We start from the raw sequence: 16,286 nt of genomic DNA, 5'->3' as shown, positions 1-16,286 counted from the left end.
CATAGCTAACAGAGAGAGAAGAAAGGAGCCACTTTTGAGATTTTAAGTATTTTTCCTCTGTTTATTTGCTACGTTTTTCTGCATAGCTGCCTATTTTGAGCATTTTCTGGCTTGTTAAATTTGATTTCTGCATTAGTAACTGTATTTAGAGCACAACCTAGAGCTGTTTACTGAATTTCCTCTTTGCACTTATTTTTAAAATCATTTTTTTTCTCAAAACTTGCATTTTATCTGTCTTTGGCCTAGCACTCTTGTGTGGGGTCATTTACTGCACTGTTATAACTTGTTGATACTTGTGAACCTCTGCTATCTCTGAAAAAAACAAAAAAAAAAAATCTTGCTTTTTTCCCACTTTTCTGAGATTTAAAAAAGTTCAGTTACAGACTTGCTGTTCTTGAACTGTTTGTAAGTTTCTGTGAGGCCATTTTTTGCTTGGGCTAAAGGGAAGTCTCTCTGTTGATCAGTGGCAGTGAAAAACATTGAGCAGCCTGCCTGCCCCTGTGGGAGTGGTCACTGACTTGAAACTGTAGTTTTATTGGCAATTTTGGGTCAATTCCAAAACTCCTTCATCTTCCTCTCTTAAAACCTGGTTGCCTCATGGTTTTGGCATCTTTTCAGGCTTGTTGGCTGTTGGTGAAGCACCCACCAAGAGGAGAAAATGCTGAGAGAAGAAAGGAGCCACTTTTGAGATTTTAAGTATTTTTCCTCTGTTTATTTGCTAAGTTTTTCTGCATAGCCGCCTATTTTGAGCATTTTCTGGCTTGTTAAATTTGATTTCTGCATTAGTAACTGTATTTAGAGCACAACCTAGAGCTGTTTACTGAATTTCCTGTTTGCACTTATTTTTAAAATCGTTTTTTCTCAAAACTTGCATTTTATCTGTCTATGGCCTAGCACTCTTGTGTGGGGTCATTTACTGCACTGTTATAACTTGTTGATACTTGTGAACCTCTGCTATCTCTGAAAAACAAAAACAAAAAAATCTTGCTTTTTTCCCACTTTTCTGAGATTTAAAAAGTTCAGTTACAGGCTTGCTGTTCTTGAACTGTTTGTAAGTTTCTGTGAGGCCATTTTTTGCTTGGGCTAAAGGGAAGTCTCTCTGTTGATCAGTGGCAGTGAAAAACATTGAGCAGCCTGCCTGCCCCTGTGGGAGTGGTTACTGACTTGAAACTGTAGTTTTATTGGCCATTTTGGGTCAATTCCAAAACTCCTTCATCTTCCTCTCTTAAAACCTGGTTGCCTCATGGTTTTGGCATTTTTTCAGGCTTGTTGGCTGTTGGTGAAGCACCCACCAAGAGGAGAAAACGCTGAGAGAAGAAAGGAGCCACTTTTGAGATTTTAAGTATTTTTCCTCTTTATTTGCTAAATTTTTCTGCATAGCCGCCTATTTTGAGCATTTTCTGGCTTATTAAATTTAATTTCTGCATTAGTAACTGTATTTAGAGCACAACCTAGAGCTGTTTACTGAATTTCCTGTTTGCACTTATTTTTAAAATCGTTTTTTTCTCAAAACTTGCATTTTATCTGTCTTTGGCCTAGCACTCTTGTGTGGGGTCATTTACTGCACTGTTATAACTTGTTGATACTTGTGAATCTCTGCTATCTCTGAAAAAAACAAAAAAAAAAAAATCTTGCTTTTTTCCCACTTTTCTGAGATTTAAAAAAGTTCAGTTACAGGCTTGCTGTTCTTGAACTGTTTGTAAGTTTCTGTGAGGCCATTTTTTGCTTGGGCTAAAGTGAAGTCTCTCTGTTGATCAGTGGCAGTGAAAAACATTCAGCAGCCTGCCTGCCCCTGTGGGAGTGGTTACTGACTTGAAACTGTAGTTTTATTGGCCATTTTGGGTCAATTCCAAAACTCCTTCATCTTCCTCTCTTAAAACCTGGTTGCCTCGTGGTTTTGGCATCTTTTCAGGCTTGTTGGCTGTTGGTGAAGCACCCACCAAGGGGAGAAAACGCTGAGAGAAGAAAGGAGCCACTTTTGAGATTTTAAGTATTTTTCCTCTGTTTATTTGCTAAGTTTTTCTGCATAACCGCCTATTTTGAGCATTTTCTGGCTTGTTAAATTTGATTTCTGCATTAGTAACTGTATTTAGAGCACAACCTAGAGCTGTTTACTGAATTTCATGTTTGCACTTATTTTTAAAATCGTTTTTTTCTCAAAACTTGCATTTTATCTGTCTTTGGCCTAGCACTCTTGTGTGGGGTCATTTACTGCACTGTTATAACTTGTTGATACTTGTGAACCTCTGCTATCTCTGAAAAACAAAAACAAAAAATCTTGCTTTTTCCCACTTTTCTGAGATTTAAAAAAGTTCAGTTACAGGCTTGCTGTTCTTGAACTGTTTGTAAGTTTCTGTGAGGCCATTTTTTGCTTGGGCTAAAGGGAAGTCTCTCTGTTGATCAGTGGCAGTGAAAAACATTGAGCAGCCTGCCTGCCCCTGTGGGAGTGGTTACTGACTTGAAACTGTAGTTTGATTGGCCATTTTGGGTCAATTCCAAAACTCCTTCATCTTCCTCTCTTAAAACCTGGTTGCCTCATGGTTTTGGCATCTTTTCAGGCTTGTTGGCTGTTGGTGAAGCACCCACCAAGAGGAGAAAACGCTGAGAGAAGAAAGGAGCCACTTTTGAGATTTTAAGTATTTTTCCTCTTTATTTGCTAAATTTTTCTGCATAGCCGCCTATTTTGAGCTTTTTCTGGCTTGTTAAATTTGATTTCTGCATTAGTAACTGTATTTAGAGCACAACCTAGAGCTGTTTACTGAATTTCCTGTTTGCACTTATTTTTAAAATCGTTTTTTCTCAAAACTTGCATTTTATCTGTCTTTGGCCTAGCACTCTTGTGTGGGGTCATTTACTGCACTGTTATAACTTGTTGATACTTGTGAACCTCTGCTATCTCTGAAAAAACAAACAAACAAAAAAAATCTTGCTTTTTTCCCACTTTTCTGAGATTTAAAAAAGTTCAGTTACAGGCTTGCTGTTCATGAACTGTTTGTAAGTTTCTGTGAGGCCATTTTTTGCTTGGGCTAAACGGAAGTCTCTCTGTTGATCAGTGGCAGTGAAAAACATTGAGCAGCCTGCCTGCCCCTGTGGGAGTGGTTACTGACTTGAAACTGTAGTTTTATTGGCCATTTTGGGTCAATTCCAAAACTCCTTCATCTTCCTCTCTTAAAACCCTCTTTTGCGTGGTTTTGCGCGTTTTTGTCCATAGCGCAACAGCGGGCAGTGCCGCCTAATTGGGTTTAAACTTTTCCTGGTTCCACAAAGTCTGCTCTTCACTTTTTCCCTTAGAACTGCTCTATCTCTCAATTTAAACGCCATATTCTCATTCTAAGGTCCTTTACTGGTCCAATTAAGTAATCCTACAAGTTAGCACTATTAAACCAGAAGCACTACTTACTCTTATACTCTCTACAATTGCCCTGTCTTCTATTGGTCCATCTTAAATTCAGTTTCCCTATTACTCTAGCATGTCCAATGGTCAGTCAATGGTTTCCTCTTCAGTCCAGCTGGTGAATCTGGGAATTTTGAGGCAATGTTACAACTGTCTCATGTACACGGACAACCCTCTCCTCCTCCAAACAGGTTCAAATATATGTGAGAGATGCAACTATTTAGCCAAACTGGAGGCTGAGCTCTCTCATCTCAAAACTGGTGTAACCAGTCAGGAGGAGAAGGTAACCTCACACAACACAATTCCAGTATCGCATAGTCCCACCACATCAGTGAACCAAACACATAAATACACAAAAACATACTCGGAGGCTCTAAATAAAAATCTACCTAAGCAACAGAGACCTCCAAAGCAGACATCCAAGCAAATGCTACCTCAAAACAAAACACACACAACACATAACCCACAAAGTCAGTGTGCCAAGCAGCCACAGCCCTTAAGGCTGAATAACACACCTGATACTCTAGTTATAGGTGACTCTATTGTCAGACACACTGACGTCCCGCTCACCAGGCTGAATAAAGAGAAAGTCACGGTGAGCTGCCTGTTGGGTGCTAGGATCCGACACATTACGCAAGCACTCAGGTCACTCCAAAGCAAATACAAATATGACTCAGTCATTGTACATGCTGGTGTGAATGACCTGAAACGTACCTCCCTGGACTACATGAAAAGAGACATAGAGGAGCTCTCTGATCATGTAGCCCAGGCTGGTATGACCCTGACCTTGAGCAGCATCTTACCCTCACCTAGAATGATGCCACAGTACAAAGACAAAATGATCGATTTTAACAACTGGCTAAAATTTTGGTGTCATTCAAAGGGGATCCAGTGTCTGTCAGCCTGGGATGACATGCTCGACAAGCCACGTTGCTTCACTAGGGACGGCTTGCACCTGTCACCACTGGGCTTTTGGATATTGGCAAAGGCTATTTCCACCCCCATAGTGCCTTTTTTAGGCAAGGCTCAAAAGTCAAACCCACCCCCATAGACAGCACAAGGAACAAGAAACTAAGGGTAATGCTGCTAAATGCCAGAAGTCTTAACCTCAAGATGCATGCACTCGAAGCTCTCCTCAGTATGGAGAACATCGATATCTGTGCAGTGACAGAAACCTGGTTCAAGGCTCCAGAGAGCACCCCAGCACTACCAGGCTATATCTCATATCATGCTTTTCGGCCCCAAAACCCAGACTGAACCACAAAAGGAGGGGGAGTTTCCATATTTATCAAGGATATCCACACCTCCAGGTTAGTGGCATTGCATGAAGTATCGGAGACCATCCATGTGCAACTAACAGTGGGCAAGACTGCTTTTCAGTTTATAGCATCCTACAGACCACCCTCTCAAAGTCAGGAATCCCACTCGGCTTTCCTGAAAACATTTGAGAACATGAAGATCTCTCCGAACACCATTATATTGGGTGACTTCAACTACCCAAACATTGACTGGGAGCACTACTCAAGCCCCAGCACCTTAGCCCAAAGATTCCTAGAAATTATAAACTCAAATGCTATGGAACAACTAGTCACCACTCCCACAAGAGGGGACAACATACTAGACCTGATCATTACCAACATGGGGACTCTATGCTCCACACCAGAAGTATTTCCCTCATTGGTAAGATCAGACCATAAATTAATTTCACTGGATGTCCACATCCCGACCCCACCCCCAGCCCAGAAAACCACAGTGAAAAACTTCTCAAAAGCGAACTTCTCACTTCTCAAAACCGAAGTGGAATCCTTCAAGGCCCCAGGGCCAGTGGAAACTACGGCCCAAACTGCAGAATCCTATATAAATGCATTCTACGGACATCTCCAGGAATGCATGGATCATGCTATCCCAAACAAAACCAAGACCCAATCATCCAAAGGCAGGCGTCCAGTCTGGTGGACCCCTGCCATAAATAAACTGTACAACAGAAGGAGGAAGCTACTACATGATAGAGCAAAATCCCTAATAGGGAAGGCATCTCTGATCAGTACTAGCAAAAAATTACGATCCCTCATAAAATCCTCCAAGGCCAGCTTCAAGAGAAAAATTGCACAGGACACCAAAGACAATCATAAGGCTTTTTTCAGTTATGTTAGAAACCTGGGATGCAACTCCCAGACTTGTTCTGAGTTGATTCTAAATGACAAAAAATACACTGAACCCACAGACAAACCCACAGACATCACCAATATCCTGGCAGACAGGTTCAGTGCAAACTTCTCCACCCCCTCCCCCCCAAAAGAGCAAGTATCTATCCCAGCAGAGGGCCACCTCCCAAACATCTCAGATGCTCAGGTGAAGGCTGCCCTCTCCAAAGCAAAAAACACTGCTTCCATGGGACCAGATGGCGTCCCAGGTTGCATCCTACATGAACTCCAAGATGAACTAATCCCTCAAATAAAACAGATATACAATCTCAGCCTCACTACAGGATATGTGCCCACAGAATGGCGTACAGCAACAGTGGTCCACTCCACAAAGGTGGAGCCTCTACGGACCCTGGAAACTATCGCCCCATAAGCCTGACTAGCTTAGTCTGCAAGGCTATGGAGAGGATCACCATGGAGCTCATAAACAAAGACATTGGGGACCTACAGACACTAGATCCTACCCAGTTCGGCTTTGTCAAGGGCAGATCCTGCCTTTTGAACCTGGTTGACTTCTTTGAAACAGTCACCAAAGCCATAGATGAAGGGAAGGTAGTCCACACAGCCTATCTGGACCTTGCAAAGGCATTTGACACAATACCCCACTCGGGCATCATAGATAAGCTATCCAGCTTAAACATAAACCCCTATGTCACAAGATGGGTTGCAAACTGGCTCAAAGACAGAACCCACAGAGTGAGAGTTGCTGGAGCCATGTCAGACTCAAAACCGGTCACAAGTGGCATCCCACAGGGTTCTGTCCTGGGACCACTCTTGTTCGGTATATACTTTTCCAAGGTACAGGCAAACGGGGGAGGACTATGGCTCACCAAGTTCGCAGACGACTGCAAACTGGGCGCCATAATCAACTCTCCAGCTGACACAAACATCCTTCTAAAAGGTCTCACAGAGACAGATAACTGGTGCCAGCGCCATGGTTTAAAGCTAAATGCCAAAAAATGTATAGTCATACCCTTTGGCAAAAACAATGTGCCCACAAATTACCACATAGGTGGAAACCCATTAAGTACAGAGAAAGTTATTAGGGACCTGGGGACCGAAGTTGATAGCAATCTCTCCTTTAAAAACCACATTGCCAAAGTGGTTAGAAAGACCTTCTACATAGCCCACCTCATCACGAAGGGTTTCACATCTAGATCAAGAGAGGTAATCATGCCCCTTTATTCATCCCTCATCAGGCCCATCATAGAATACAATGCCCCTTTTGGGATGTACCTTTCCTGACACCTGCAGCAATTAGAAAGACCCCAAAAGTATCTCACCAAGAGGATCAAGGTTCTCAAACAGATGCCATATGCTGCTCGGTTAAAAAAACTCCAGCTCTACTCAGTTGCATACTGCCTACTTCGAGGCGATCTATGCCTGACATACAAAGCTATGTCAAATCCAGAATTAATGGACATGCTCCACCTCAGTAAATCTAAATCCCTTAGAACCACATGCTCGAGGGACTTGAACCTCAGCACAGAAATAAATAGAACTTGCTGGAGGGACAGGTTCATAACCCAGAGGCTCCCTTCGCTCTGGAATAGAATTCCAGTTCATGTGAGGCAGAGCACCTCACTGAATCTCTTCAAGAAGAATCTCGATAAGTGGATGGGGGATCATAGGTTTGTCCCAGGGATTACTCCCGTGTCACTATTAGACAGAGGCACAGTAAAATAAACCTTAAAAAGGGCACAGTATGCTCAAATCAAGGGGTGGCGTAAGCCATACAGAATCGGGCTAGGCTTATAATTGCCCCAGGGCAGATAGCCTAGTATGAACCTATGAACCTATAACAGACTCAGGCAGAACAGATTTTTAACTTAAACTCTAAATAATCTGAGATGGGTTGTGTCACCCAACTCCCTTGCATAGACAATTGGTCTCATAGATGGCTTTACATCAACTTTATGAATTTTGGAAAAAGATAATATAGTGGTATCCATGGATGAGTTATTTGAAAATTATTATTTTTTTTTGCTTGCTAATGCGGAACCTGTTGTCCATGTTTGATTTTGGGAATTTGTCCATCAATTATTTTTGGCTTTGTCCAGAATCCTTCTGTTTGGAGGTTGAGATGTATAAGAGAGTGGCATTCATGTTCCTGAGATATGGCAAAAGCTACTCCTCAAAAGTGAATACATAAAGCATGTTTTTATGGTTCACGTACCTTCAGGCAAAAACTTTACTGTGGTGCACAGCCTTGTATGTTCTAATGATCTTTGTGGCTATATTATCTTGAATCTCATAAATGGTTGCAAGATTTCATAAAGAACCCTAATGTTCGCACTAAGAACTATGGTAAAAATACCTTGTTCCTGTTATGCGGAAATTTCCATTTCAGAGACACATTAGCCAGAGGACCTTATAATTAGCCAATTTGCATGTCTCTGAATCACTATTAACTACTGTGAGTACAGATCAGTATTTCCTGTTGTAGCTAACAGTGACGGTCACATTATGTCAGCACAGGCACCTTCTCTTTGCCACTCTCCCACACACAAACTTAAAGTAAAACACACCCATGTGTACATACATCACATTCCCCATACCTTGTTAAAATGTCCACAATGTCTACTTTTTCTTTGTCCTTGTAATTCAAGGATGATTACAGTCAGTCCTTGATAACAGACATTCAAGTTTCAGCCTTTGTATCCTTCAGTAAATGCATACTTGTGCAAAAGCTGTTATCCCAGTTACTTTCAACATTTGTCAGAAGGATACTTACTATCCCACCATAATTTTGTCCTAATGTCTAGTTCTACGAGGTTGTGAGGTATGCTTAAAGTATCCGACCCTCTCCCTCATAAGTCACAAACAGTTCCAGTCACTGTATAATGCCCAATATATGTTAGAAAAGCTTTGCTGTGATATCTTATCTGTTAGCCCAGTGTTTTAATACTGGGGTTTTGTGTATCAAGAGTGCAGAGCTCAAATCCCCTTAGTACTTGATTTTTTTTTTTTCAAATGTTTTAAACATGTTATCCCTGGTGGCTAGCAGGGGCACAGATAATTAATGCCTTCTACCCGAGGTAGAAAGGTACAGGTTTGGAATCCTTTTTAGTGACTTTTAAGGCACCCTACTTATCCCTGGTATCTAGTGGTTCCATGCACTACATTTTGTCTTTAAATATGAGCCTTTACGGCATGTTATACAGAGTATTCCTGTTGTTTAGTGTACTCCTTGACCCTGTGTGTCATTAAGGCATGTATCTCAGGACATATCCCTGGTGGCTAGTGGTTCTTCCCACCCCAATCTCTATTCCATTGGCTAGAGGTTCTGCCCACCACAATCCCCATTCTTTTTAACCAATGGCCAGGCATGAGTTCCAAGAGGCACCCCAGATGGCTAGTGATTCCTCCCATCACACCTCCTCATTCTATTTAGGTGCCACTGAGACGTGTATTGAACGGTATTCGAGGTGCTAGTTATTCCCTCACACGCAAAGTTGCAGGCTGTTCTTGTTAATCTTGGGGTGTGTGGAAGTATGACAGTCACACACACACCCACACACACACACACACATGTGCACACACATATGCACACTCTCACATGCAGCCCCTTGTACTTTCTGAAAAAAAATATTTTTGGCAGAATGGCTAAACCACTAAATGATATAACATTTTAGCATAAAGTTGCCTAAGTTATTCTATATTTTCCTCTACATAAACTCTAGATTCTCTTTGTATTCCATAAGAAGCTGTTTACTGCCTTGTGACTTATGGGTGTGCAGCTTCATACAAATGTATGAGAATAGCAGTAACAAATCTGGGACACATGACTACTTCTGGCCAAAAGCCAGTAAAATAAAACCTGTCAATATTTGCCTTTAATCTAGAATGGTAATTTTGGACCTAAAGGAAAGTCACCTTGCATAACTTACTGCAAATAAGTATTGCTGTGAAATTTGCAAGTCAACAGGCATCAGCTATTGGGAGACTGACATTTGTTAAAGAACATGGTATAAAATTTTAGTGTGCTTAAAGCTATAATACTTTTCTGTTATTCTTTTAAGTACTTTCTAATAAAGTTGTCTGCAGACTGAAATAACATAACTGTGATTATCTCTTGGTTGTTTTATGCATGTTTCCTTTTTGCTGCAGGATATGTGTGTTGCTTTCACATGACTGCTCAATACTCTGCAAGACCTATTCATTCCAAAACCATTTTTTCTAACTACAGAAAGCCATTCAGCAGATATGCAGCAAATGTTTTGACCCTGTTTGATATCATTTTAATTTAAATATAACTAAGGTTGTTTTCTTCTTTATAGGTTCATAGGTAGGTACTATGCTATCGGACCAAGGGTCTAAGTAAGCCTAGCCAACAAGGTTCCCTGGCTTATGCTACCCAAGAAAGTTACTTTCCTGTGCCCCTGTTGAGCAGAGCCACATAAGTGATCCCCGGGGTGTATTTCCTATTTCCCAACCACTCATCAAGATTTTTCTTGAAGAATGCTAAAGAGGAACTTTGCTTGACATAGATGGGTAGCTTATTCCACAGTATGGGAAGTCTCTGGGACAGGAATCTATCCCTCCAGCATGTCCTGTTTATTGTGGTGACAAAGTTTAGGTCTCTAGAGTATGTAGCTTGGAGGGATTGGGATTTCATTAGGTCTAGCATGTCCAACAGCTCTGGGTTTGACATAGCTTTATATGTTAGGCAGAGATCACCTCGGAGTAGGAGTAAAGCTGGAGTTTTTTGAGACAGTCAGTGTAGGGCATCTGTTTTGAGACCAGTAATCCTGTTTGTGAGGTACTTCTGTGGCCTTTCCAGCTGCTGCAGATGTCTTGTGAGGTACATTCCAAAAGGGGCATTGTACTCTATAATGGGTCGAGTAGAGGGGAACAATGACCTCTTTTTTCTTGGATGAGAACCCTTTTGTGATGAGGTGTGCCATGTAGAAGGATTTCCTGACTACTGTGGCAATGTGATTATCAAAGGAGAGACTACTGTCCACCTGGGTCCCAAGGTCTCTTATCACACATTCGGCATTAAGTAGACTGCCGCCTATGTGGTAGTTCATGGGTACAGAGGTTTTACCAAAGGGAATGACAATGCACTTTTTGGCATTGAGTTTGAGGCCATGGCTCTGACACCAGGCATCTGTCTCAGTCAGGCCCTTCTGTAGGATGTTCACATACTTTGGCGACTCGACTATGGCTCATCTGCGAACTTTATTAGCCAAAGGCCTTCTGCATTAACCTGTACTTCAGAGAAGTAGATACCAAACAGGATTGGTCCCAGAAATGAACCCTGTGGTACACCACAAATAAATAATACATACATAAATAAATACATAAATAAATACATAGTTTTCCCTCACATGATGAGCATGAAACTTTGTTGCATCACTCTAAGTGAATTTGCACAACAAATGGTCACATTCAATGTGTTTGTGATAAAGAAAACCAAGCTGTACGATGTGGCTAGGCTAAATAATGGGGCCAGCTTAGCTGTATAATGAGATGCAATGTAATGGGGAAAAAAAAGACAAATGAGTAACTCAAAGATGTTTAAATGTTGTGTAGTTGGGTTGTGCAGTGATGGTGTGCAGTGGTGCTGTGCAGGAGTGCTGTGCAGTGATGCTGTACAAGGGTGCTGTGCAGTGTTGCTGTCCAGGGGTGCTTTGCAGTTGTGCTGTGCAGCTATTATGTCCAGTGGTGCTGTGCAGGGATGTTGTGCAGTTGTGCTGTGCTGTGCAGTGATGCTGTCGAGTGGTGCTGTGCAAGGATGCTGTGCAGTTGTGCTGTACAGTGATGCTATGCAGTGCTGCTGTGTGGGGGTGCTGTGCACGCATACTGTGCAGTTGTGCTGTGCAGTGATGCTGTACAGGGGTTCTGTGCCTGCTGTACATTTGAACTTGAACATATGCCCATATTCTGATGGAGTACATTGTTGAAATATGTTACAGTTTCCCCAACCATAATAAATGTCCATCTGCATGTGGCTGTCATTGCAGACAGTGTGCTCACTGGTATATGACGTCACCCCGGAAATGTCAGGTTCTCCAACTGTGTTTAACATTTCATTGCTTTCATACTAGGCTGACATAGACACTATACAACAAATCCTGGAAATAGGTTGACCTCATCTGCAGCCCCACGAGAATTGTGGAGTACATATCCCAGTGGATAAGAAGGAATGTGTGACTTTTCATATATTAGCTACAGAGATCTTTCAGTGACCTACTAGGGACACGATAAAGGTATCTCAGGTATGTGTCTTGAGAATACTCTATCAGTTTCTTGATCCATGCTTCTGCAAATGGGGGAGCATATGTAGTTCCCTAAACTCTAGTGGAGTGAGCAAATACTATGTATGAGTTCTACAATGTGGCCCATTTCCTTGGGGTGATGGTGCCATAGAATGTACACTGAAATAAAGGCCCCACATAGTGAAGTGAGAAGGAGGTACGTGAACAAAAAAGGTATCACTCCATCCACTACCAGGTGGTCAGTAATATACACAATATCATGTACAATATGTGTGCCAGCCACTTAAGCATTTTTCATTACTCCTACATACATATGGCAGACATGTGACCTTTACCAACAGTTTGCAAGGGGTGACATCCCACAGTGGCTTGTTTTTTGGAAATAGTGAATATCCCCTAGAACCGTTTCTCATGACACCCTTCAGGAATCCACACAGTCAAACAGAGCAGGGATACAATCATGCAATACTGCAAACCAGAAACATTGCTGAGCATGTGTCTCAGCTGCCAAAGGCACGGTTTCACTGTCTGGATTCATCAGGTGGTGCCCTGTAGTATGACCCAGCCACTTGTGCCAAAATAGTGACTGTGTGTGTGTGTGTGTGTGTGTGTGTGTGTGTGTGTGTGTGTGTGTGTGTGTGTGTGTGTGTGTGTGTGTGTTTATGTGTGTGTGTGCGTGTGTACACTGTTACACAATATGAGAAGCATAGCTGGTTCTACCAGAGTCCTGTGCTAATACCACAAACCAGTGCCCTACTCCCTCAACTCTTCAAGTGAAGATGAAAAAAACAAAAAAAAATTTAGAAATCAGTATATTACAGTCAGATCCCAAAACCCCCAGCTTCAAGAAGAAGAAGAAGAAGAACAGAAAGAAAAAGCACTTCATTGTATTAAGCCAATCTCTATTTTTGTACTACAGTTAGAGCCATGCACCCTACTAGCTCTTGCAAAAAAAAAAAAACTACCGCTCCTTCAACTGACATACCAACCAGGTGGCCAGATGCATGAAATGCCCCACCCTTCCTGCCTTAGCTATTCAGGTCCCATTTCTGTGCTCTGCTCCTGATACTCCTGCACTCCACAAACATATCTATTAAAAATGTTTAAACAAATGCAGCAAACAGTTGTTAAAGTTTATTCCTTGTCTGCATGGAGCACTACAGTGCTCATGTCTTAGTTTAACAAAAACAAACACTTTTTCTATTAAACTGTAGCAAACTGCTTGGTACAAATGTAGCAAACAGGTGCTACAGTTTAGACCACATGCAGAGTGCTACAGTGCTCAGGTTTCACTGCAAATGTAATACTGGTCTTTAAAAGCCTGTATTGCATTAAAGAGAGAGAGAGATTGTGACTGATGGCCAGTCAGACCTCCCAACACTGTGGATATGTGTGTGTGTGTGTGTGTGTGTGTGTGTGTGTGTGTGTGTGTGTGTGTGTGTGTGTGTGTGTGAGTGTGTGTGTGTGTGTGTGTGTGTGTGTGTGTGTGTGTGTGTGTGTGTGTGTGCGTGTGTGTGCGTGTGTGTGTGTGTGTGTGTGCGTGTGTGTGCGTGTGTGTGTGTGTGTGTGTCTTATTAGTGTGAACTGTATGCTGGGACCAATGACTACAATACAGTAAATTAAGAAAAACTGAGACTAAGTTGAATTTCAAAACATTCTGGATCTTAAAAATGCTTGTTAGGTACTACAGGCCTATACAAAAACATCTCAGAGCTCATTAAAGTACATTCTTCTCTGATCTAGTCTTTTGTAATTTTTTTTTGTGTGTGTGCCATAATTTTGTTGAAATAGGACCTGGCAATTGGGTTTATTCCTTAATTAAAATACAAGTTTTAGCTTCCAGGTAGGATGTAAGTAGTATTACCAAATAACATAATGTATAAGGAAATCTGCAGTTTTGATTTTTGTGAGATAACTATTGTATTGATTTACTCAAATAGATGGTGCCAAGCTCAGATTATCCCTATGATCAATGTCCATGTGTGAACATTTGATTTTTATATTACAATCAGTGTTGATGTGTCCATCAAAAGAAAATACAGAGCACACTGACAGATATCCTGGACTCTTGTTTGATGAACTATACCAACTATTGCTTTGAACTTGAGAGTGGGAGAATCATATTTGCTTCCTGATTCTGGAACTCACCTGTTCATTTTTATATAGCCATACTTGGTCCATACTAAGGGTAGCAAAGATTTTAGACTTGTATCCCTTCATCTCCAGGTAGCCATACTTCTTGCAACAGCTGGTCAAGCCAAGACGGGGACGCAACGAACAGCGGTGATGGTCTTCTACCTTACGTTGTACAGTCTTACACCATTCATTTCTCTGGGCTATAGAAGAAAGAAGTGGAGAAGGGGAAAGTAAAGGAGGAGAAGGGATAATTACTTTACCCAGAAAATGTCTTCACTGCTGTTAATACTGTTCACTGTCTGGCGGATTCTTGCTCAATTATAGAACTCAAAAAATACTCAGTTTGTCACTACTTATTTACTTTATTTGTACAAACGGGATTAATAAGGCCAGAAAAGGCGTCTTGTAATATCTTGAATTTACTGTAGTCTACAGATCTGTAACTTAATACTAATATGACAATATACATCATTCTAACCAATCAAATTATTTAGACAATGCTAAAACATATTAAAAGCACCATGAAGTACAAATATGCAAATTATAGAAAGCTTACATTTGTACTAATATAAGATTCTTCCCAAATTGTAGTATGAAACAGTGATGCAAGATTACCCTTGGTATTCCAGCACTAACTCCTGGTATAAATGAACTGTCCATCATGAATATATCTTCTTTTCTTCCTGATTACTCTGAGCCTTGTTTATTAGCAGTTCCCCCTGGCAGAGACGGGATTATTATACCTCACTTATTTTCTTTTCACTGTCTGTAAATACATTTTTCAGAATTTATGGGCATCTCTTTGGCATTCATAGCTGCCCTTAGCTCTAAGTCTGTTTCAAAAGTGATGACACTTTAAAATGATCACTATTACACTTTTACTCACTTTCAAAATATGTAATTCCTAAGATCATAAACAACAGCATTATAAAAAGGATAAACAAAGTGACACTGGCAGTAAGTTATGTTCAGTTAATGGTGCTTTGTAAAGTATATCATACTGGCTAAGAAATCCAGGGGTGCAACTTTGAAGGAGGATCTTGCAGCATGCAATATCCATAGGGCTGACTGTCCTCCAGCTGTTCAAAACATGGCAAATGACCCTTCCAATGTTTGGCAAAAGAGGTAGGAAAACTGATTTTATCATCTTTTAGGTCTTTTATATGCATACATAAATCCTATATACACTGTGGCAAGTTCTCTCAGCCTCATTAGTTCTTTAACCAAAAAAAAAAACAAAAACACAATCAGACATCCCTAACTAAGGTGAGTGAGAAGTGCCTCACGATAATCTGGGAACAACCAGAGTACAATTGCTTGTGGAAGTAGGGGAAGAAGTAGAAGAGCTTCTTTCAAATATGCGCTCTCTTGATGGTAATCTAATTTTCTTCTAGAAATCTCTTGCATAATCCTTCCTAGAGAGCAGCCTCTGCACACAGCTATTCCCATTATAGGCATTTGTCAGACAGAGTAAGAATAAAGTCATATTAAAATGAAGACAGGACAATACTTCATGCAGAACGGTTGTCTCAAACTCTGTCCTCTTTGTTGTCAGAAATGCACTCTAGTGCTTGACAAAACTTTGGAGACACAATGCACGTCCTGACCATAGAGAGGTTTATGAAGGAATTTTGAGTGTAGCCACAAAATGATGCAGTCAGCTGATTCCATCTGGATACATAATAGTTTCATGTTACATTTGGTGGTCATTTAATAATAGTTTTACTGAGTTTTACCTTTATAATTAAAACTGCAAGGCTATATATATATATATATATATATATATATATATATATATATATATATATACATTTATTTATCTGGTACCATATAACTCTTTAATATCCTTCTTAACCACAAGCAGCTCTGTGTCATCTGAAGTCATGTATATTCAGATACTAAACATGTTGCTAATGTGATTCATGATTTACAATAAGCTTAAAATACAAAATGAGTAATTCAATAAAGTTGTGACTGTAATATTGACTGCAGGTCATTTTCTCCATTGTGTCTGGAAATGGTACATAAAGGGAAGCCAGGAAGTGGTTGTCTGAGCTATGAATCAATGTTGGAGGCTTATGAAGAAGTATGAATGTGTTTACTCTACTGACCGATCCTTGTCAAACTCAGTTTATGAACAGAAACTAAATAAGCCATGGGGGAGGGGCGAGAACTGAACTTACATCTTTACAGTTTGCACTTTGACTTTGTGACTTTATGTATATGATACTTTAATTAGCAATGACATTACCAGGCTGCAATCAAAATTTTAATTATTTTATATTTTCTTCATTTTCCCTCTCTCTTCCCCCCCTTGGCTGATCTGGT

The 16,286-nt window shown here is 40.8% G+C and overlaps 1 protein-coding gene across 1 annotated transcript in view; it reads right to left on the bottom strand.

The window, feature by feature from the left end:
- The window catches only part of ARAP3 (ArfGAP with RhoGAP domain, ankyrin repeat and PH domain 3), a 1,205,760-nt gene that overhangs the window by 585,264 nt on the left and 604,210 nt on the right, over window positions 1-16,286 (bottom strand). The window contains exon 9 of the mRNA XM_044069919.1: window positions 13,971-14,158. Coding sequence (XP_043925854.1) covers window positions 13,971-14,158 — 188 coding nt within the window. The remainder of the gene's footprint in view (window positions 1-13,970; window positions 14,159-16,286) is intronic.

This window comes from Protopterus annectens, chromosome 4.part0, assembly GCF_019279795.1.
Source record: "Protopterus annectens isolate FY-2018-M chromosome 4.part0, PAN1.0, whole genome shotgun sequence".
In the NCBI taxonomy this organism is placed as follows: domain Eukaryota; kingdom Metazoa; phylum Chordata; order Ceratodontiformes; family Protopteridae; genus Protopterus; species Protopterus annectens.
Note: the sequence above shows the minus strand (reverse complement) of the source record. Positions and strands in the feature narration are given on the sequence as shown.